Genomic DNA, 25,125 nt, shown 5'->3' on the forward strand with positions numbered 1-25,125 from the left:
TTAATAAAACCCTGAAAAGCATGATTTGTAAGTTTATGTACGAAGATGCTCGGAGTTGGGATAAGTGGCTTGAACCCTTGTTATTCGCAGTTCGATAGGTCCAGTAACCATCCACGGGGTTCTCCCCATTTTAATTATTGTATGAGCGTAAGCTTCGTGGTGTTTTAGATGTCGTGAGGGAAAATTGGGTTGAAGGGCCTTCAATTAGCAAAAGTAAAATTCAATACGTTCTTGACCTGAAAGCAACACTCCACACATTGGGGTAACTATCACAGGAGAATTTGCTACAGGCTCGGCTACATGAATTTACACAGGGAGATAAAGTCCTTTTATTACTACCCACATCAAGCTCTTAATTTCTCGCAAAGTGGCAAGGGCCCTTTGAGGTCACACGGCGAGTCTGGGAAGTCAATTATGAGGTTAAAAGAACGGATTGGGCAGGGCATGGGAAATTTACCACCTCAACCGCTTAAAACCGTGGAGCGAGGTGGTCCCCATGTTGGTTCTGGAGAGGGAGGAGCTTGGGCCAGACCCAGTCATGGCAACACAGTCACTTAACTATGGTTATTGGCAGATCCACATAACACCAATGTCCCATGAGAAAATGGCCTTCCCCACACCATTTGGCTTATACCAATTCATGACCCTTCCATTTGGTTTGTTTGAGGCCCTGGCTACATTTCAGTGCCTTATGGATCGAGTGTTCAGACCACGCACTGCATACGTCGCTCCTTATCTGGATGACATCATTATATACAGATTAGCAAATCCCCAAGAAGTGCGCAATTGGACAGGTGGAGGTATGGTATCTGGGTTCCACTTAGGTTACAGGCAGGTGTGCTGCTAAATTGATTAGACCGCAGTGGTTGTGGACTGCCTGAGACCTGAGACAGTTCCTGGGGCTGGTGGTTTGTGGGAGGTTTGTGCCTCATTATTTTGATGTCACCAGCCTGCTGACCGATCTCACTAAAAAGGAAACCCTAGACCCGGTCCAGTGGTCAGAGCCAGGCAAACAGGCTTTTATTCAGGTGAAAGGTGTGCTTTGTTACATGCTCCTGATTTTTCTCTCCCTTGTGTTGTACAGACTGACGTGTTGGACGGGGTTGGAAATTGTGTTGTCCCAGGTGGTGGAAGCTTTCGGCGAGAGAGGTGAGGTGCAGCACCGTTGAGAAGGATTGTCTGGCCATCAAGTGGGCAGTCTTCACCCTTCAGTACTACCTCCTGGGATGGGCTTTCACCCTCTGTTTGTACTATGCCCCGCTACAGTGGCTCCATCATATGAAGGATGCACGGTCCAATGCACGGATCACTCGTTGGTATCTGGCTCTTCAGCCTTTTAAGTTCGAGGTGGTCCACAGGCCAGGGGCACGGACTCTCCAGAAATGGGCGGTGGGTGTACTGGGCAGGCCGGATGGCTGAATCAGGCGGTGGGGGTATGTGGTGGAGGGATAGTGGTTGAGCACCAGCTTGTGAATGGAGAGTGAGATCAGGAGATGAGAACGGTAAGGATCATCACCTGGCAATGATTGTCTCTAACAGCTGTTTGCCACTGCAGTGAGAGTGGAAACGGGTTTTAAGAGCGAGCTGGTTGCCAGTGAGAAGAGAGAGTCACGTTAGAGTGCAGTGCTGAAAAGCAAATATTGTGCGCTGAAATGCAAATCGTGTGTTATAAAATAAATTGCATGTGTTTGTTTATGTTTGTTTTATGTGGAGTTTCTCATTAAATTTTATGTTTACTGTTCAGCCAGTTCCAGCCTCCTCCTTGCCTATCCTTTACCTGTTACATATACCTACATTTTTAAGTGGCCCATTGTATGGATTGCTACAGTTTCATGGTGAAATGAACACTAGAGGCGCTACAACAAAAAATACTTTTATTCACTTTCACACAAATTACAAGTTAAATGGCAGATTATCAGTTTATAAACATTTACTTTTCACCCTGTTCCTTAAATAACGCTATCATATGGCATCTGAACACTTTTAAAGCCGGTTCTCGCCTCTTCTCGTGTTTCAGCACCAGTGTAAGGTTATTAATGGAAAGGTGGAGGCGAGAACCGGCTTGACAATATAAATAATAGTTTAATGAAAACTTTAACCAAAAGACACACACACAAATGTGTTGGACAGCTGCCCGTAAACGCTCTCTCTCTCTCGCACCACCGTCTGCAGTCGGCCTTTATCCCTCTCAGAGTCTTGATTGGCCTGATAAGGGACCGGGTGTGTAGAATCACGACCCGGCCCCGCCCTCCACCCTGTCACAACAATCTTGTTCAATTATGATTAAATTGCATAGTAGGGTTGCACTTGCGATGCACCAGGGTCGAAAAGTGTCATAGAAGCACCAAATGACGTGGTTGCTTCAGCAATAGCATTTTTGACTCACATTTGCTTTTTATGACACTATAGATTCGATTTAGAGTAGGGAGGTCTGTTTGGGAGAACAGATTAGTCGCATTTAGCGCAACACAGTGGATGGACATTTCACCTCTGAACTGCCGCGAGACATTTAAGGAACCACATAACATCATTTTGTTAAAATCTTGCTGCGGTCACCAATTTTCATGTGAGCAGACTGGCTCTTTACGAATAGAAATACACAGGAGAATCCACTGTAATCTGAACAGCAGTTCAAACAAAGGAGTTCAGACTACTGGAATGCTTCTCTAATGAAAAGAAGTCTTCAGTTCTGTTGCTATATCCCTGCTGTGTAGGTCACATGAAGGTGAGAACATGAAGAAGAATTTTGCCTGTTCACCGGTTTTTGCTTGACTGCTCAGCCATACATTTTCATCAGTGCTGTAATTCACTCTTATAATGCTCGGCTGCTTTCAGTGATATTTCTCCTATAAGCAAATGTCAGATTAGGATTCTTAATACAATCCTTGACATGACCTCTGTCTTGCATGTACATTTTCCACAGCATTTATATGTAAATAAGAGCTCCACACATGAACAGAAGCGTTTCTGAATGACCTTTCCTATATAATTTTGACCTTGAGCATCATATTGTACTACAGGTCGCTTTAATAGTTAAAGGGTGCGAGTACTGTAAATCTTTTTACAGTTGAACTAGTGGTTACTTTACAGTACAGTACATCTTTTTCTTTGTACTTGTCCTGAAGTCACTTTCTCTGATCTTAAAACTGACATTGTAAGAGCTGAAGTCACACTTTGTTTGGATGGATGCTAAAAAAATAGACATCATATAGGAGAATTATAAAATCCTCTTGGATTACGTGTTTTTTTGGAACTGTAAAAAATTAATCTGAAAACAATAACATACATTTTGTTTACATTCAAGGCATTTAATGGACACATATATTCAGACACTTTTATTCTACTGATTTACAAAAAACAAAACAATAAAAAAAACGTGGAAGTTCTGGGTTTCGAACGTGGAAGCAGTAGCGGTTTTAACCATCCACTCAAACCAGGCAATTATGTAGGGCCCCAGACGTCGGGGCCCCCGCCCCGTTAGGAAAGCTCTGGAATAACCACTGGAGGGGTAACATGTTGTTCTGGGTACACGCGTGAATCCTGTTGTCAGCGCTCTCAGAGCAGTTCACATTAGAGGTCCGCCGGTCTTGGGTCAGTTTTTCAAGTAGGACCTTGGGTTTGGGTTTGTAATTAATGAAAACATATACAGGCCTTCCGAACTTGTTTCGCCCACGTTCTCTCTCTCACAGATACATGCGAATGGATGAGGGGCCATTCAAAACTAACGTGTTTGTGCATTTTTAGACACCGTGTCAAGTTAAAAAGAACTTCAGGTCTCAAAAACGCATGTCTAGACACCTGCGTTCTGTTTCATTCGTTACGCTGTTTCTAGATTGTTTTTAGTGCAGGTGTCACATTGATTTAATGTTCTGAACAAGTTCAGGTTGCAAAGAGCGGACTGTTACAATGTTTAACATTATTCCAGATTGTTCTGCACCAAGCAAAGTTTCAGAGCTTGATAAATGTCAATGTTTTTCCCCCTTCTGCTCTAGTGTGCCGAGGGGCCGCCATGCCTTGTTTACTGTAACAATACTGTTACAAATGTTGCCTACGATGCTTGCAAAAAAATACAGCCTTCTGCATCATGGTGAACAATACACTGCTGCATTTTAATATAAGGTGAAATTAAAGTAAATAAGACAGATACATAGTATAGTACTATTGTATACAACAAATGATCAAAATAATAATAAAACTGTATCATATTATAATGACAAACTGGACATTAATAAATAATTGATGGGTTAAAATAATAATAATAAATCTAAATTTAATTCCGAAATGTTATTGAGTGGAGTTGTAGGTTTTGCATACCCTGTTCGTAAAAAAGAAGAAAAAAAAAGTGTTTTTTAAAAATAAATTTAGTTAAATATTGCTTTTTGTATTTATTTGTTTATTTATTTTTGTGGAAAAACTGGAAAACTTGCACTTTAACTGGATTTGTATTTCATGAAACATTTTGAATGTATTTGGCAACAATGGCTGATAGGATGAATTTAAAATTATGATTTAAAATACATTTTAAAATCGGCAAAACATTTCTAAATGGGGCCCCTGGGTTGGTCGGTTGCTTGGGGTCTCAGAAATCGTATACCAATACCAATTTGTTTCCGCAATGATTCTTTATCCGACTCAGAAAAGTTGGAGCTCAAAGGAAATACAGAGTTTTCCACTGGTAATTACGGATTTGTGGTGCTGTTCATCTGCTCTCAACTGTAAATGCGATCCTTCCAATATGACCTGAACACACCAAAAGTCAACACAAAATATTTTGGTACGTTTACTCCATGTAGGATTAAACCCGCTGGAAAAACCATCTTAGTTTAGTTCCAGGCTAGTTTATACTTTTCTGTTAAAGCTGTTTGAGCAAACAAATCATTCTGGTTAAGCTAGTTAAGAAGCCTGGCGGGACCATCATCCAAAACACAATGCTGGTCGTTTCAACGGGATTGAGTGTGTGCCTGAAGATTGGAAAATAATTGTATTCATCATATGACACTCATCAGTCAGAAAACAGACTTTGACACAAAGGAAAAGATGTTGAAATATGAAAAACATGGGATTTCACTCCTGGCAGTGTTCAGTAAGCAGAGGGTGAGCTGTAATCCTGGATGGATTGTTGATGTTGGGTTCCAGTAAAGGGAATCAGACTCTGGGGTTTTCTGACAGATCAGAGAGTCTGCAGGAAGCTCTTGTAAACAACATCAGCTCTCAGCAGGCCCATGCAGGTCCACCAAATCAGAGCGGTTTACACGCAGTGGCTTGTTGTGGAAACGGGTGGCTTTGAGGTGCTTAATGTAATTTACCTGTGGATTTGCAATTCATGACGGTTTAGTTAATCTCAACAGAGTGCAGGCAGTCTCTGTCCAGACATGGATTAGTGTGTGCTCAAGGTGACTTTGAAGTGTTAAGATAAATGTGGCTGAAGTAGGCTGAGGTGAACTGCACAACAAAGATTGCTTTTTCATTATTGCAAGAGAGCAAGTAAACAAGCGTCTAATGGTTTGTCTTGTCCTGATACTTTTCTGAATTTGGGCTGCTTTGATGATATAAAGACATTAGGGCTGCAACGGTACATAGAATTCATGGTTCGGTATGTATCTCGGTTTTGTACCTCATGTTAGATGTGCTTCCTGCGACACACAGCCTTTGTCATGTTCACTACTCGATGCCAAGTATTACTGTAGTTTACTGCGAAACCATGATGCTCCCAAACAACAGATTTAAGAGATGGTGGTGGGTCTTCAATCTCTGGCTTATTTAAGTCCAACATATTTATATTTTGTTTAGTTCCATCAAAGTTGGGGAAAATAGCGAGCTAGCTAGTAACAACAACAGGCATTTATCTGATCTGTAGTAGAAAGTGTACCATGTGGCGCTCTGTTCTGTTAAGTTTTTGTTCTGTGCAGTCCCGTGTTGCTCTGCTATCTTTTTTCATTTTAGTTCTAGGCAGTTTGTGTTGTTCGTTATAAGTTGATTTAACTTTGGTTTTGCATATATTAAGATATGTAATCATTCGTGTGTCTGCGTGTACTGTACCAAAGGCCCTGTATCCGTTCAATTCGGTGTGGCTACATGTACATCCGTGGCCAAAAGTATTGGTATAAATTTTGTGTTTTGCAAAGTTTGCTGCTTCAGTATTTGTAGATTATTTTTTCACATGTTTCTATGGTATACTGGAAAACAATGATAAGCATTTCATAAGTTTTAAAGGCTTTTATTGGCAAAAAAATTCAATATATGCAAAGAGTCAATATTTACAGTGTTGACCCTTGTTCTTCATAACCTCTGCCATTCACTCTGGCATGCTGGATATCAGCTTCTGGGCCAAATCCTGACTGATGGCGATCCATTCTTGCCTTATTAGTGCTCGGAGTTGATCACAATTTGTGGGCTTCTGTTTGTCCACTCGCCCTTTGAGGATTGACCACAGGTTCTCTATGGGATTAAGATGTGGGGAGTTTCCTGGCCACGGATCAAAAATGTCAATGTAATGATCTCCGAGCCACTTCATTGTTACTAACATTGTCTTTGTGTTTGTTGTTGAGTTTTCACGGTATGCAATAGACTGGCATGTCTTAAGGTCCATATTAGGTAAAAAATGGCAAAAAAGAAACAACTTTCTCTAGTAACTCATCAGTCAATCAGTGTTTTGAGGAATGAAGGCGATAAAATGCTTGAAATGGCCAAAAAACTGAAGATTTCATACAAAGGTGTAACTACAGTCTTCAAAGACAAAGCACAACTGGCTCTAACAAGGACAGAAAGAGATGTGGAAGACCAGATGTGCAACTAAACAAGAGGATAAGTACATCAGAGTCTCTAGTTTGAGAAATAGATGTCTCACATGTCCTCAGCTGACAGCTTCATTGAATTCTACCCGCTCAACACCAGTTTCATGTACAGCAGTAAAGAGAAGACTCAGGAGGACTTATGGGAAGAATTGTAAAGAAAAAGACACTTTTGAAACAGAAAAACAAAAAGAAAAGGTTCAAGTGGGCAAAGAAACACAGACATTGAACAACAGATAACTGGAAAAGAGTGTTACGGATCTTAACCCCATTGAGCTTTTGTGGGATGAGCTAGACTGTAAGGTGTGCAAGAAGTGCCCGACAAGACAGACACATCTATGGCAAGTGCTACAGGAAGTGTGGGGTGAAAGGTCACCTGAGTATCTGGACAAACTGACAGCTAGAATGCCAAGGATCTGCAAAGCTGTCATTGCTGCACATGGAGGATTTATTGATGAAAACACTTTGAAGTAGTTTAAGAAGTTCTGAACATTTATTTCGAATTGTAATAGTAATTTTTCACGTTATTAATGTCCTGACTATACATTGTGATCAGTCGAATGCCACTTTGGTGAATAAAAGTTCCAATTTCTTTCCATAAGAGCAAAATCTGTACATTATTCCAAACATTTGGCCACCAGTGTATATTTAATATATATATATATATATATATATATATATATATATATATATATATATATATATTAAAATATATTGTATAATGTATGTGAAATTTAATTTAATTTAACAAGATCTTTTGATGTCAAAACCTTTTTTCCAACTCCATTACGTGACTCTTGTAAATCATAGACCCTGTAGCCCTCTGGACATTGACGATGAATTAGTTTTTGATGACATCAGTGACTTTACACACTGCACTGAGAAAACCTGGTGACTTAACCAGTAACCCGGCAATGAGCAGATCAAGACCCCGTCATGGTCGGCTTCCTCTCTTCCTGAGACAGAAATTTTTCTTATTTAAGCTGGAAATTGAAAAAGCATTTAAAGAAATAAAAAATGAATGGGGTTTCTGTATGGCTTGCACAGCTGCTCTGCATTAATATTCTAATATGGTGTGCAGGCATATTCTTGATAGATGAAAGGGACACGAACCAGTCTGTGGTTACTATCTTGAGTTTTTCTTCTTTCTAGAGCTATGATTGGATCATAGAGGTGCACAGTACATCAGATTACAGACATAAAGTTGTGAAAGATGCTTCATGTTGACTTTAAATGCAGCGGAAATATTTGGATGGAATTAACGCAAGTTATACATAAATTGTTATAGGCAAAGTTTGCTTCCTTTAATGAGCCTCCTACACCAATTTTGTAGATATAAAGTGTGAGATATAAAAAGTTTCAACTATGTCTGATTTTTACACTGATATTGATGCTTTATTGACATTTATAGAATTTACAAATGTCTTTATAATGCATGATATTAATTTATGCATGATAAGCATCATTAAAGCAGACTAAACAGACACAAGTGCAATTATAAATCTGTCATGACCAGTGAAATGTATTTGAGCACCGAGGGGCTCCATTGGAATAATTTACACATCTGAAGCTTTAGCACATATTAGATTTTTATGCCCTTTTCACATAAGCCTGTAAATGGTTTTGCTTGAACAGCCACAGTGAAATGTCATTATACCTCCAGCTTACGAATGAGAAAGCCTGTATTTTTATTCCTCCCTGGAGAATGAAACATTCCCACGATCAGATGCAGGAACCAGCTGCCAGTTGCTCGCTGTCATTAACCCTGGTGTTTAAAGAGCTCAATCTGAGCGAGTGTGTCGCCCACACAAGGATCTCTCAGTGTTTTGGATGAAAGGTGCCATACCAGCGGTGGAATAAAAAGGTCATTGACAATCAGGACCCAGAGGGGAGCCAGTGCACTCTCAGTCTCTTCTCTTAAAACATCAGTCACAATATCTCAACAAAAAATCCTGTTGAAATTGGATTTGCAGGCGCTCACAGCACACCAATGGCATCTGAGGCCTGTTCCAGAGTTAAACAGGTGGACAGAAAAAAAACAGATGTGCTGAAAGAACAAATAAGAAGAGTGTTGATGAACTATTTTGAAACACTGTTAATCCCAACATATGCACACAAACGCTCTGTTCCAAAACCTAGTTAGCTGGCGACATAGGCAGCATTTTAAAGTGATAGCTCACAGAAATTTTTAAATTATATAGTTTTCTCACTCTCATGTTGTTCCAAACCTGTATGACTTTCTTCTGTTGAACACAAAGATGTTAGGTAGAATGTTAGCCTCAGTCACCATTAACTTTCATTGCATCTTTTTTTCTGTACAATGAACAGTGAAAACGCTTGTCATTTTCCTTTCTTATCAAATGTCATTATGCGTGAATTTATGAACATTTCGTTGAAAATGTACAATAAGGTTTCATTTGTTCAAATTAGTAAATGCATGTTATACATGTTATACATGTTATACATACAATAATGTTAGTTTACAAAAATACAATTGTTCCTTGTTGACCCTTGTCAAAGGTCTAAGGGTTCAACATTGATATCCGATCTCTGTTTCACAATAGCAATGCTCCAGAAACAGTGATTGAGTTATTTGTGCAGGAGTACAAATGAAAACATGCAATATCAAAACGGGACTTTTATTATGAAATCACGATCGCCAGATGAATCCAGTTCAACACACTTGAGTCAATAGTCCATGACAAGCGTTCATTGAAACACATCCAATAGTACTGTTTGTCCATAAAAGTGATAAATCTGAGAAATATTGATATATTCTCCATTGTTTACATGAGATCTCGCCTTTGTCATCGTTCTTCAACAAACTGCAATCTGAGCAGCATTCATGTTGTAAAACTGTTTATGATCTGATATATTAGAGTCTCATAAACAAAATGAGCCTATCTCCAAAGTCTATTTTGAAAAATGTGGCGTAGTTTTATTCATAATAGCCGAGCAGTGCTGTCAGATTTAGTGTCGTCTTGAGAGGCAGAGCCTTAATGTTACTCTGGACGCTTCCAGCGATTTTACAGAGAAAAAAGCTGCAGGAACCTCATTTATTATTCGATCATCTTCGAATTTGACACATAACTTCTTTAGACTCCTGACTTTGAGAACATTGTATTTCTGGGTTGTCCTGATACTTTTATTATGGTTTTTTTTTTTTTATTATAAAAACATGTTCAACACAAAATATTTCCATTACTATAAACTTCAGCTTCTCTAACTTTAAATAATAACAACATATATTAATTCTGAAACTTGGGAAATAAAGCCCAAATTGTCTTCTTTCAAAATATACTACAACTGTGTCCATACTCCAAAGGGTCCCGTAAATACATCCATTTAAGTTTAGGTATGTCATTTTCATGGTTTGTGCTCAAAAAGGGGGTGCGTATCAACAGGCTAAAGGGATAATTCACCTAAAACACCCTCATGTTGATCAAATCATCTATGACTTGAAATATAATGGAAATTAAATGCTATAAAAGTGAATGGTGACTGAGGCTAACATTCTACCTATGTCACAATTTGTGATCTACTAAAGAAGGTCATACAGGTTTGTAAAGACAAAGGGGTAAGTTCCTGAATGTAAACACTACAAAACAATGGTTTGTTTTCCGAGTGGACCAAAAATCGCAATAATCAATCCTGTGAGTTTGTTCCTCTTCGTCTAAACAATGAAAGATGGGAAGAGTGCTTGGAAAGAAGTGTTTTATTTTTGTGATTCATTTTAGTGATAGAGGAATCATAAAATCATGCAAAGTTTTCTATCTTTTTTGTTTTGTCTATGCAGGTGGGATTTTTGAGACTCTCGAGAACGAGCCAATCAGTGTGGAGGAACTTGCCTTCAAATTCGCAGTAACCAACATTAACAGAAACAGAACGTTAATGCCCAACACCACTCTAACCTACGATATACAGAGAATCAACCTGTTCGACAGCTTCGAGGCCTCCAGAAGAGGTTTGAGTCTGATATAATCACTGGAAGGAAAGTCTGTGGGGCAATGCATTGGGATACACTGGGACAAACATCAAAATACATTTGCATGCACTGTTATAATCAAGCTACAGCAGAATTTTGCATGGTCAATCTGTCTTTCCTAGCATACTTAACACAAAGCGTAATCAAATATTTGAAGGAAGGATGTCAGCTGAGAAAGTCTTGAATACATGCTGCATGTCCTTTCTGTCATTCTGAGCTTGTGAGCAATGCAAGGCCAGTTGTGGTCCGATGGACTTGCGTACATGCTGGACGAACTCAAACTGCTATCTCATTAACTAGGTCTCTTTGTCTGACTTCCCCAAAGTTTGACTGATTTCACGATTTCAGACAGACTTATTTCAGTCAGACTAAAGCATTTCTGGGGCGGAGCATGTGAACGATTCATCCATGCATATGTTTTATTTTTTTAAAATATTTTTTACCTTGTAATCTTTAATCAAAATGTAATAACTCAGTCCTCCAGTGAAATAACAGACTTCTCTCTGGTGTCATATGCAGGACTCTTAAACCCTGCCCCTTTCTTATAAATACCACAACCTTGCATAGAGTTCAACAAAGTGTCAATCGCATGTTGGTGAAGATGGCAAGGCGTATTTTCATCTGTTTTCCTTCAAAACTATCGTTCCTTATCCCAAACGTCCTTGATTACGGGCCAGCTGGCTTGAATTTACATTGTGAATGAAGAGGAATAACGGCAAATTCACAGATGTGTTTGAGACATTTCACACCTGAATCGCTGAGGTGATCACTAATGAATACAACGCTTCGGATGACTCTGAAGTTTTTTTATATTTTTAAATGCAGTTATCCTGGGAAGCACAGCACGAGTAAGTGGTTTTATCCCATTGTATTTAGTGTATTGTGATACAAAACTATGGTATCTTTTACTCACTCGTTTTTCAACTTCTACAGCCTCTTCGTAAGCGAAGACCGCAATGTGCTTGTGCGTTTAATGTGTTGATCGCTAATCAGTTTCACCGATAACAAGCTCTGACTCGAGCACCACATGGTAGGGGTGTGTTTTCCTTGTTCGATAAGCTGTTTCACTTGGAAATACATCACAATACGGAACTAAAGTCGGTCGCAACTTCCGTTTCATGCTGCCGCACCTCTCCACCAAACCTCTTCCGTTTCATGCTGCCGCACCTCTCCACCAAACCTCTTCCGTTTCATGCTGCCGCACCTCTCCACCAAACCTCTTCCGTTTCATGCTGCCGCACCTCTCCACCAAACCTCTTCCGTTTCATGCTGCCGCACCTCTCCACCAAACCTCTTCCGCTTCATGCTGCCGCACTCTCCACCAAACCTCTTCCGTTTCATGCTGCCGCACCTCTCCACCAAACCTCTTTCGTTTCATGCTGCTGCACCTCTCCACCAAACCTCTTCCGCTTCATGCTGCCGCGACCTCTCCACCAAACCTCTTCCGTTTCATGCTGCCGCACCTCTCCACCAAACCTCTTCTGTTTCATGCTGCCGCACCTCTCCACCAAACCTCTTCCGTTTCATGCTGCCGCACCTCTCCACCAAACCTCTTTCGTTTCATGCTGCTGCACCTCTCCACCAAACCTCTTCCGTTTCATGCTGCCGCACCTCTCCACCAAACCTCTTCCGTTTCATGCTGCCGCACCTCTCCACCAAACCTCTTCTGTTTCATGCTGCCGCACCTCTCCACCAAACCTCTTCCGTTTCATGCTGCCGCACCTCTCCACCAAACCTCTTCCGTTTCATGCTGCCGCACCTCTCCACCAAACCTCTTCCGTTTCATGCTGCCGCACCTCTCCACCAAACCTCTTCCGTTTCATGCTGCCGCACTTCTCTCCGCTTTCTATGCCACTTCAAATACTTCTAGCTTTCTTAAATGCCTTGCCCCATAGACTTCCATTACAAGTGCATTACTGATGTAAATATAATTTTTGTTCAGTTTTACAAACTGAGGGACTCAAAATTATTTTCTGTAATCGAAACAGATGCTGTTGATTCAGCTTAACGTCATTTAATAACCACATCTCTTTCTCTAAATCGAATGAATGTTATATTGATCACATTACTATGTAATAAGTTTGACATAATTAAATTTCAGCCCTGCTTTGTCTAATAAATTTGTTGTTGTTGTCTCGAGTGCAGCCTGTGATCAGTTGGCTCTGGGTGTGGCCGCAGTTTTTGGCCCGTCTCACAGTTCTTCAGTGAGTGCCGTCCAGTCAATCTGTAACGCTCTGGAGGTCCCTCACATACAGACTCGCTGGAAACATCCATCTGTGGACAACAAAGACAGCTTCTACATCAACCTGTACCCAGATTATGCTTCTATCAGTCGAGCTGTGCTTGATATAGTGCAGTTCTACAAGTGGAAAGCCGTGACTGTGGTCTACGAAGATGCAACAGGTGAGCTGACTTAAAGAAACTGGGCTCCTGGATATCAAGCATACTGATCACGCTGCGAATTTGGCAAGAGTAGGTGACAAGTTCTTCAGCTGAAATGAGTCTGTGCTCAGCAAAATTCTAATCACTGCCCCCCAGTGGCTGAATCTGGAAGTGTTGTTGAACGTGTGAGCTTCAGTTTCCAGGAATGTCCACAGAGTGGCGCCAGAAGCGAGTTGTATTTTCAGTTGTAGATTATGTAATATAGTCAACAGGAATGCATATTTTATTAACCACACACCCTAACACAAACACCAACACTAAAGGCCCTAGCAGCCTCAATGAGAAGTTCAACAGTAAAAAGAAGTTCAAAACGGCAAATAACATACGTTTACAAACGTTCAGACACCTAATATGACATTAAAATATGTAATCAATGACCTTGTGCCTCATTCTATGAGTAGATTTCACATGAGGTCAGTAAAAGAAGCTGTTTTAATGACTTGATAGTGATTTAAAGTGATAAATATGCATTAGATAATGTGTCATTTGTAATGTTTATCTTTTATATTCATGATGCTAATGGGCTAACATGCTATACACATGGATTACTCCGCACTGCACAGAATACACTGTTTTTGTAATGTATGATGACCGTGACTCTGAGGGTGCCCATGCAACATGCTTTCAGTAGGGCTAGAGAGAAATGTGTTCACAGCTGAACTGATGCAGAAATGTCTGATGTGGGATGATGTCAGTAATTCGGCTGAATGAGGTTGATTTCAGGGTGCGTGAACTTTCGGAAGCAACATGTGGATTACCTGTGTGATTATGTTGTAGCAAATTATGGCAAGACGTTTTTCAGAGGTTGCTCTTTCATAGCTCATTAGATCAAATTTCTATTTAATTACAGGATCAACTTTGTCTCAGATGTTTCTCCAAAAATTGAGAGATAAAAATAGACACAAATGAGACAATGTTTACATAGAGCAAGAATATACAGCTATAAATTAATGTGTATAGAATAGCCTAGAAAACTGGATGAGAAATGTTTGAGTTCATAATGAGATCTCTGAGTTTTGCTGGCTTTGGTGTCTTGGCAAATCTGAGCACAGTTTGAGACATTGAGATCTCGTCTGACATCTCTTCTGGGAGATTACAGGGGTATAATCTGAGAAGTAGAAGAGCGAAAGTCTGCAGTTTACATTTACATTTATGCATTTGGCAGACGCTTTTATCCAAAGCGACTTACAGTGCACTTATTACAGGGACAATCCCCCCGGAGAAACCTGGAGTTAAGTGTCTTGCTCAAGGACACAATGGTGGTGGCTGTGGGGATCGAACCAGCAACCTTCTGACTACCAGTTATGTGCCTTAGACCACTACGCCACCACCACTCCAACAGTTGCAGTTGCTCTCTCCATTTAATATAATGCTAGTAGAAACGATTGAGATAGTAGAGATCGATTTATATCTGATCTAGAAAAGCATCTCTAGATTGGGATACTGCAAATATAAGCTTACTTAGACTTAGAAAAAAAAATAAATGATCTAATTAAAAAATTATGATTTATAAATGCATTTACAGGTGACCAGTACATATGTCACTCCTTCAGGAGATATTAGCAAAAATCCCAAATATTCACATATACACGAAAGCATTTAGAATGCATGAAAATGCATCTATCAAAATTTGTGTATGTACTACAGCATTTATGGACCCAGCCAGCATGTGACTGTAATAACTAGAGCTTGGGTGCCAAAACTTCATGAAAAATGTTCTGTAATTACATTCCTGCAATGGATTTGACATTTTATGGAAAACATTTGCGTTAATATTTGCCTTGAGATAATATCTGGAATGAGCCGTCTGCATGATTCTTCATTATGAATAAGATTATTGTTATTATTCAGTCAAATTATCATATGATTAACTACTGTATGTGGAATTCTTCAGGGGTAAAAAATATTTTTAATACTCTATTATTTATATATATATATATATAATATCTTTTTATTTTATTGTATGTGGTTTCAAATGAAAGGGTTATTGGTTGTTTGTTAAATATGGCCATTAAGTGTCTTTTCAGCTCTTAATATCTTGTCATATCGTATGTCATTTTATAGTGTTTTCTTTTCTGATTTTTGTCTATGTGATGTTTTAAAGGGCTAATTCGTCTACAAGAATTGATCAAAGCTCCGTCACGATACAGTATCAAGATTAAAATCCGACAGTTACCGACAGGAAGTAAGGATGCCCGGCCGCTCCTTAAAGAGATGAAGAAGGGAAAAGAGTTCTGCGTCATCTTTGACTGTTCATACCAGAGTGCAGCAGACGTCCTGAAACAGGTTACACGCCCACGTCGCATACAGTAGTAAAGTTCTCAATATGATTATGTCATATTTTGTGACATCATCAAATCCTATTTTGTATGGTACATCGATAAGTTACTAATTTCCATGCAGTGCAATTGATTGTTTGGTTTTCGGCACTGCATTTTCCGAGGTATTGTTGTCATCGTATTTAACAAAAATTATTCTCAAACTTTAGGAATCACTTTTGCCCTCACTATTTGGCACGCCAGCTGAAAAAGCCATCTCAAACCAGCCTTAGCTGGTTTAAGCTGGTCTTCCAGTCTGACCAGCTGAAAAATGTCTAAACCCCTCCAAAACCAGCCAACATACCAGGCTGACTCGAAATGCAGACAAACTAAGACCAACTTAGGCTGGTTTTTGCTGAGGGCGTTTTGTTTTTTTGCATGGAAAAGGACATAGATACAGTATACTTTATTTATGTAATTGTTCCATGCCATGTGTGTTCAGACGGAGCACGATGAGTTCATTTGTGTCTATAGTTCATGACTCTTCATGGCAGTTCCTTTAGTCATCCTAACAATCTCTCTTTCTTTTGTAGCTGTTGTCAATGGGAATGATGACAGAATACTATCATTTCTTCTTCACCACTCTTGTAAGTATCTCTCCAACATATGTGGTGTCTTTGGGTTCAGGGGCGCCCACTGGATTCTGATCCATGGTACACAGGAGATAAAAAAAACTAAAATAATAATCATTACTCGTATTTGAAACCCAGCGTTTATTTGTTTACATTATGCTTTCTTAATTTAAATGATTATATGATAAACTTGCATTTAAACATCTTAAACTGACAGTTCATTTGCACAATAATTTGTAAGCGCAAGATCTGTCAAATGTGGCCACGGGCCGTTTATTTCAAGTCTAGGCCTTCAGTGCGATTCATGCCATTATGAAAACACAGTTTCACAATGAATAAAACGCTTTATGTGGCAGTCAACTAATAATGCCAACTGACATTTTAAAAACACGTCCACACACGAAAGCCAGAACTTGAAACGACACGTAATGCTCAAGCAAGCCTAATTGCAGTTTTGTGAAACGAACATCAAAAATCATAATTTTTCATATTAATCTACAAAGGAGGTCTATAATATCTGGGAAATCTATCTAAAAAAATGTGCAAATTAAATGTGGCTTGCTGCGTTCCATTCAAGAACAGCTCAGGTTTTTAAATCCACAAGGATCTCTTTCTCAATGGCGATAGCGGCAGATGACAGTCGACTCGTCAGCAAGATCGTGCGCTCTTCGCTTTCAAATTACATCACTCAAAGCGTGATTGCATCACTCAAGGCCAGCTAGAAGGTCTCGACCAGGATGTATCCTAAAGATCACACCCACCAAGAACAAATAAATCAATCTGATTGGCTGATGAATCTGACAATCTGACTTTAGTTGCCCATTCATTTGCACTGTTGAGGGATTCTTTGGAAAGTCTGAAGGCCTGAGGGGGTGGAGCTCAAACTCAAAGTTTGAAATTGCACATAAAAAATCCTGAATATGCGAATAAACTCAAAATTCACCTTAAATTTAATGCGCTAGGCAAAGGTGGATTTTTTTACGTTTTGCATTAGTTAAATATGCAATAAGGTGAACGATGACGTGATTTGACCTTTTGTGCCCTTGTTACATGTATGAGTGTGTGATAGCTTGATGTGACTGTCCCAACGACAGGTCCGACCTGGGCACACAAAGCCCTTGGCATTCAAAAATGTTTAACCCAAAGTGGGTCCTCACAATCCGCCAGAACAGTTTTGAGAGCAGGCGCTCCCAGGCATGTGGAGATTGGCGGCGTGTGGGCATTTCAGACCATTTTAAACGTTTCAAGAGAAGCCCAGCTATTGTTAAACGTTATTACTATTACATTTTCCTTGTCATCACTAGATTAACAACCAAATACTGTACATAGAGCATCCCGCCAATCACATTCTTTTTTGTATTTGAACATAAAAATGCACACATCACCTTTGATTTAGAAATGATATAACAGAGAATTCATATTTTAATGCTGGCAATGTCAGGGTGCGCAGTGTGCATACTCTGTGTACAGGCAGGGGCGCACCTGTTTGGGTTTATATCTTTAAAGAATAAGTATTTAAATGGTGTCATGCGGTGTGATACATTGCAGGACCTGTTTGCGCTGGACTTGGAGCCATACAGATACAGTGGGGTGAACATGACGGGCTTCCGTCTGCTCAGTATCGATAACCCTCAGGTGGCGTCAGTGGTGGAAAAATGGTCTATGGAGCGAATGCAGGCTCCACCCAAACCTGAAACTGGGCTGCAGGACCGCATGATGACAGTCTGTGGATTCTCTGTTTATCTAAAACATTTTTTACACAGAATAGAAAAACATATTTATAGAAAACTTACTGTGGCCATACCATGGGATAGTGATTGTATCAAATGCTAATACAATGATGCTGAATGAGTCCCATATTCATATACTATGGTATTTTCATGGTACTTCACCCCTTACAAATCATGTAATATCACGGTACTTTTGTGTGGAGATAGATAGATGGATGGATGGATCCAAAAAACACAGTATTACCATTGTACATGTCCTAAAAACATGGTATTACTATAGTAAATGTCCAGAACATTGTATTACAATTGTACATGTGCATAAAACATGGTATTACTATAGTAAATGTCCAAAAAACATGGTAATACCCTTCTACTTGTCCAAAAAACATGGTATTACTATTTTACATGTCCAAAAAACATGCTATTACTATAGTAAATGTCCATAAACATTGTATTACCATTGTACATGTCCAAAAAAACATGCTATTTCTATAGTAAATGTCCAAAAACATGGTATTACTATAGTAAATGTCCAAAAACATTGTATTACCATTGTAAATGTCCAAAAACATGCTATTACTATAGTAAATGTCCAAAAAACATTGTATTACCATTGTAAATGTCCAAAAACATGCTATTACTATAGTAAATGTCCAAAAACATTGTATTACCATTGTAAATGTCCAAAAACATGCTATTACTATAGTAAATGTCCAAAAAACATTGTATTACCATTGTAAATGTCCAAAAACATGCTATTTCTATAGTAAATGTCCAAAAACATGGTATTACTATAGTAAATGTCCAAAAAAACATTGTATTACCATTGTACATGTCCAAAAAAAAACATGCTATTACTATAGTAAATGTCCAAAAACATGGTAATACTATTTTACATGTCCAAAAAACATGGTATTACTATAGTAAATGTCCAAAAAAACATTGTATTACCATTGTACATGTCCAAAAAAACATGCTATTACTATAGTAAATGTCCAAAAACATGGTAATACTATTTTACATGTCCAAAAAACATGGTATTACTATAGTAAATGTCCAAAAACATGGTATTACTATAGTAAATTTCCAAAAACATTGTATTACCATTGTAAATGTCCAAAAACATGCTATTACTATAGTAAATGTCCAAAAACATGCTATTACCATTGTACATGTCCAAAAAAACATGCTATTACTATAGTAAATGTCCAAAAACATTGTATTACAATTGTAAATGTCCAAAAAACATGGTATTACGATAGTAAATGTCCAAAAAATATGGTATTACAATTGTACATGTCCAAAAACATGCTATTACTATAGTAAATGTCCAAAAACAAGGTATTACCATTGTACATGTCCAAAAAAACATGCTATTACTATAGTAAATGTCCAAAAACATGGTATTACCATTGTACATGTCCAAAAAAACATGGTATTACTATAGTAAATGTCCAAAAACATGGTATTACCATTGTACATGTCCAAAAAAACATGCTATTACTATAGTAAATGTCCAAAAACATGCTATTACCATTGTACATGTCCAAAAAAACATGCTATTACTATAGTAAATGTCCAAAAACATGGTATTACCATTGTACATGTCCAAAAAACATGGTATTACTATAGTAAATGTCCAAAAACATTGTATTACAATTGTAAATGTCCAAAAAACATGGTATTACAATTGTACATGTCCAAAAAAACATGGTATTACTATAGTAAATGTCCAAAAACATTGTATTACAATTGTAAATGTCCAAAAAACATGGTATTACGATAGTAAATGTCCAAAAAATATGGTATTACAATTGTACATGTCCAAAAACATGCTATTACTATAGTAAATGTCCAAAAACATAGGTATTACCATTGTACATGTCCAAAAAAACATGCTATTACTATAGTAAATGTCCAAAAACATGGTATTACCATTGTACATGTCCAAAAAACATGCTATTACTATAGTAAATGTCCAAAAACATGGTATTACCATTGTACATGTCCAAACAAACATGCTATTACTATAGTAAATGTCCAAAAAAACATGCTATTACTATAGTAAATGTCCAAAAACATGGTATTACCATTGTACATGTCCAAACAAACATGCTATTACTATAGTAAATGTCCAAAAACATGGTATTACCATTGTACATGTCCAAAAAAACATGCTATTACTATAGTAAATGTCAAAAAACATGGTATTTCTATAGTAAATACATTGTATTACAATTGTAAATGTTCAAAAAATATGGTAATACCTTCTAAATGTCCAAAAACATGGTATTACCATTGTAAATGTCCAAAAACATGCTATTACTGTTGTAAATGTCCAAAAAAAACCATGGTATTACCATTGTAAATGTCCAAAAACATGCTATTACAAAGTAAAAAACTTGTTTTAAAATAGTACCACAAGGTATATATATTATATATTTAATAAGTCCACAAGGTATATATTATATTTTTAATAAGTCCACAAGGTATTACCATGTGAATGTGTGTTCAAATATGATTTATTACCATGATACTTTTTTATTAGTATAAGTTCAGATGATTTTATAGCATTGGCTCTAGTGTTTGTGTCTGCTGTATCCCACGTTGTCTTATTGTGTCCAATAAATCAGAGACAAGTAAATTGTTGAATTATTTGAATAGACTGATTAAGTTCAGCTTACATGTGTGATGGATTGTCTCTCTGTCCATGTTGCAGACTGAAGCAGCGTTAATGTATGATGCAGTTCATATGGTTGCCGCGGCGTCTCAGCGGGCGTCTCAGATCACCGTGAGCTCACTCCAGTGTCACCGACACAAACCCTGGCGCTTCGGCTCACGATTCATCAGCATGTTCAAAGAGGTAGCCCACAAATACATATATTTAAACCACCTGTTTTAAAGCACAACTCCAACATGATTATACTCTGTTAAAAAGTCAAAATGCAGCATTACTTACTTTTCTTGAACTTGTCTAGCACCCATTGTGCTTTGTACCACTTATTAAGAGCTGAGAATTTACTCAAATAGAGTCTCTCTTTTTATCCAAATGTTCTTGCCTGAGCTTCTTGTTTTGGAGGAGGTATTGTTGAGTCAGCAGTTGGCATTGTAGATTAAAGGATGGAGGTCTGTTGGAAGAGTCTTTAATGGCTCTAGTTGAATTACTACACTGGCTATGCACCAAATGCCTGAAAATGAAGCCAGAACATATTTATCTCAAATTACTCTGAACAATAATTAATCTTTAGTGGTGGAAGTTTAGTGAATTGATGATAGCATTAGAAAATATCTAAATGGTGGTATTTGAATGATTGATTAATGATTGAAGCCTATTGGCTGCTGCCAATTGAGGATCACTTAAATAGGATACTGGTATGTTTATTCTCATGCCCTGACATGTTAGCTTTTTAATGTTTGTTGCCCAGTGAAACAACATTTTTTGTATTGGATATTGAGTGCCTTGCTCATTTTCTACTTCAGTCAAAATGGTCTTATTGGAGACATTTTTACACCAATAAGTACAACCTACTCATTTAAATGTATTTTTTTAAATCTAGGAGGAGGAGGTATTGCCCCAAGTGAAGGAGTTCAAGTACCTCGGGGTCTTGTTCACGAGTGAGGGGACAATGGAGCTGGAGTTTGGCCAGAGAATCGGGGCAGCGGGGGCGGTATTGCACTCGCTCTATCGCACCGTTGTCACGAAAAGAGAGCCGAGCCGAAAGGCAAAGCTCTCGATCTACCGGTCAATTTTTGTTCCTACCCACACCTATGGTCATGAAAGCTGGGTCATGACCGAAAGAACTAGGTCGTGAGTACAAGCGGCCGAAATGGGCTTCCTCAGAAGGGTGGCGGGCTTCTCCCTTAGAGATAGGGTAAGGAGCTCAGTCATCCGTGAGGAGCTCGGAGTAGAGCCGCTGCTCCTTTGCGTTGAAAGGAGTCAGATGAGGTGGTTTGGGCATCTGGTAAGGATGCCCCCTGGCCGCATCCCTAGGGAGGTGTTTCAGGCACGTCCAGCCGGGAGGAGGCCTCGGGGAAGACCTAGGATAAGGTGGAGAGATTACATCTCCACACTGGCCTGGGAGCGCCTCGGGGTCCCCCAGTCAGAGCTGGTTAATGTGGCTCGGGATAGGGAAGTTTGGGGCCCCCTGCTGGAGCAGCTGCCCCCGCGACCCGACTTCGGATAAGCGGTTGAAGATGGATGGATGGATGGATGATTAAATCTATTAATATTAATTAATTTCAAATACAAAATATAAGTAACTGTATTCTACTACAGTTACAATTCAAAGTAATTTCCCACAAAGGACAATCCTGAAGTCAATGCATGTACAAGTACATTTATAGATTGACATTGAACAGTTCTATCTCCATCTGTGTGTTGTCCAGTTCTGATGATCATGATGATGATGTGTTCATGTTTTTAACGACCAACTGCTATGACAGTTGGGTTCCCAATGCAGTCCACACTAATCTCAGCTGGGTTTTGTGTGTTTGAACTTGTCATGCATGTGTTGAATGCAGCTCAATGTAAATGCAATGCACAGAGCGTGATGTACAATATGTGATTTTAAACTGAATGGATCAAGTGAGATTTACACTAGAGAGTAATGAATAGAAAAAATCTTGACAGATGGCATGTGACCGCTGTGTGAGTATATGAAGCTGTGTATATTAAGACCTAGAAGATTATTAAGGAATGCCACCCATCCCGTTTTAATTCTTAAAAAGCTGCAAAACTAAAGAAATAATCCAATGGAATTGTACAACACTGCATTTACATGAGGCTTTGGGTGAATGTCTGTTGACTCTATGACCACTGCGGCCCAATAATGTCACATATTATGGTCTGAGTAAAATAATCACTGAATGATTTGTTGGACAGATTGGCCATTCCATTTGGCTTTTGGCCACAACTCAAGCTAAACTCACATTTCCACTTCTCGTGAGGTTGATTAGAAAGTCCATTTACTGACGCCTCCTTGTAGAATAGTGTTGATCTATTGCTCTGGGCACTTCTGTTCATACTGTTACGTAACTCTTTGTGATCTATGGCTTTGGGTATGTCTGGTAGCTTTGTCTAGAGGCTATTTCTCACAGGTTAAATGGGGTGTTTTTGAGTGATTGTACTAAGAAGAGAAAAATATTTAACTTGAAAATATAGTGTATGTTTAGCCAGACTAGCTACTAGTATATTACTAAAAACTAGGCTTAGGATTGATGGCTTTTTCACGCTACGATAATCAGAAATTTCTCCTGATGATTATCTATCTACCGGTATATCATTTTTTCTAATATAAATAGGGCTACTCGTTGCACAATAGTCTTTGTCTCTGTCATGCCCCACATCGGTCTCCAGTCCTTCACTATCACCTGCTCTCATTTATCAACACCCATCATTATCCCATCATTGGCATCACCTGTCACACACCAATCAAGGACTCTATTTATACTCTCCACTTTCCTTCAGTCAGGGTCTAGTCTCGACTAAAGCAGCATTGATCATCTACTTTTGTTTCTCCGTGCCAAGTGCTGTGTATTATTATTGCTAATGGCGTAATGTAACCTATGTACCTAATGTAACTTAAACTCCGCTTTAATTTCCTCCATGTTTCGGAAAAATGGACTGTCCGCCACGTTAAGTGGCTGCATACCTCTGACTATAAACTTAAAATAGAGGTATTGGCCAGTGCCATCAACCTAGAATCCGAAATAACAACAAACTTTGCTTCTTTTGCCCTTTCCCCAAAACTCTCCAATTTGTTTATCCACCATATCATTACATAACCCACAATGAAACACAATGCGAAACATTGGTGACAGTTAATGTTATAACACCACCAGCGCTGGAGATGGGAAGAGAAATTGGCCCGGGATTTTACCTGGCAACTTTTTAAAGATTTTTTTAATGACTTCTAATGCATTACATGGATTGGTGCCAGATTATTTAGCAGAACTTTTAAGACCTTATAAAACAGTTAGACCTTTTAGATCGTCTTGTCATGACCTGTTGGCTGTTCCAAGATCCAGATGCAAAACTAAAGGTGATAGAGTGTTTGTAGTGAAGACCCTACTGTTCAGCTGCCAATAGCAGGGTTGGCGGTTCGATTCTGGCCCACACGACTCCACATGCTGAAGTGTCCTTGGGCAAGACACTGAACCCCAAGTTGCTCCCAATGGCAGGCTGGCACCTTCTGCCACCATTGGTGTATGAGTGTGAGTGTGAATGTGTGATTGGGACATTTACATTTATGCATTTGGCAGACGCTTTTATCCAAAGCAACTTATAGTGCCCTTACTACAGGGACAATCCCCCCAGAGCAATCTGGAGTTAAGTGCCTTGCTCAAGGACACAATGGTGGTGGCTGTGGGGCTCGAACCAGCGACCTTCTGATTAACAGTTATGTGCTTTAGTCCACTACGCCACCACCACTCCTCACAGTGTAAAAAAAAGCACTATATAAGTGCAGACCATTTACCATTTCACTGTTATGGAACTGCCTGTCCTGGGATATTAGATCTGCTGAATCTGAATCTGTCTTTCAGTCTTGTGTGAAAACTCATTAGTATAGACTTACTTTCACTACTTTGTGCATTTTTGTTTTAACCTTTTGTTTTACTGAGTGCGTTTTGATTTTATGGTTTGTGAAGCACTTTGTGCTAGATAGTTAAAGGTGCTATAAAAAATATTATTAACAATTGGAGCTTTATCTTGTATACCTTCATTTTGACATCCTCATATATGATCTGAAATTGTAGGTTAAATAAACAAACAGATTCTGTCCTCTATCCTCGTTTAGGCTCAGTGGAATGGACTGACTGGACAGATAATCATAAACAAGACAGACGGTCTGAGAAAAGACTTCGATCTGGATATCATCAGTCTGAAAGAGGATGGAATGGAAAAGGTAAACACGGAAACACATGATCTTCATGATCTTTGTCGTTTAGATCCAACAGTAATGCTGCTAGATAATAGGCCTTATTAAAACAATATGTCTTGCTGTATCTTAACATCTGTTATATACTGTATGTGAAACCCTGGCTTTTTTTTTCTTTTCACAAGCCGTTAATGGAGGGTGGTCGTTTTAACAAAGTGTGGAAGAAGGTTTGTGTGGAATGTCAAAAACATGATCCTTTTCCCCCTTGCAAAATAGTATTGTTGAAGTATCATGGTACAATGACGGTATCAGATGGTAATACCATGGTACTTTGGCATATGCCTTGGTACTGAAAGACATGTTGCTTCAGTACCATGTTGCTTCAAAGAATACTATGGCATTGCCATGA

The 25,125-nt window shown here is 38.9% G+C and overlaps 1 protein-coding gene across 1 annotated transcript in view; it reads left to right on the top strand.

Moving 5' to 3' along the window:
* The window catches only part of grik1b (glutamate receptor, ionotropic, kainate 1b), a 43,924-nt gene that overhangs the window by 6,206 nt on the left and 12,593 nt on the right, over positions 1-25,125 (top strand). The window contains exons 2-8 of the mRNA XM_052110521.1: positions 10,588-10,755; positions 12,922-13,179; positions 15,323-15,504; positions 16,070-16,123; positions 17,657-17,830; positions 20,558-20,701; positions 24,636-24,743. Of these exons, the coding sequence (XP_051966481.1) occupies positions 10,588-10,755; positions 12,922-13,179; positions 15,323-15,504; positions 16,070-16,123; positions 17,657-17,830; positions 20,558-20,701; positions 24,636-24,743 (1,088 nt within the window). The remainder of the gene's footprint in view (positions 1-10,587; positions 10,756-12,921; positions 13,180-15,322; positions 15,505-16,069; positions 16,124-17,656; positions 17,831-20,557; positions 20,702-24,635; positions 24,744-25,125) is intronic.

Source organism: Xyrauchen texanus, chromosome 38 (assembly GCF_025860055.1).
Source record: "Xyrauchen texanus isolate HMW12.3.18 chromosome 38, RBS_HiC_50CHRs, whole genome shotgun sequence".
Taxonomy (NCBI): Eukaryota; Metazoa; Chordata; class Actinopteri; order Cypriniformes; family Catostomidae; genus Xyrauchen; species Xyrauchen texanus.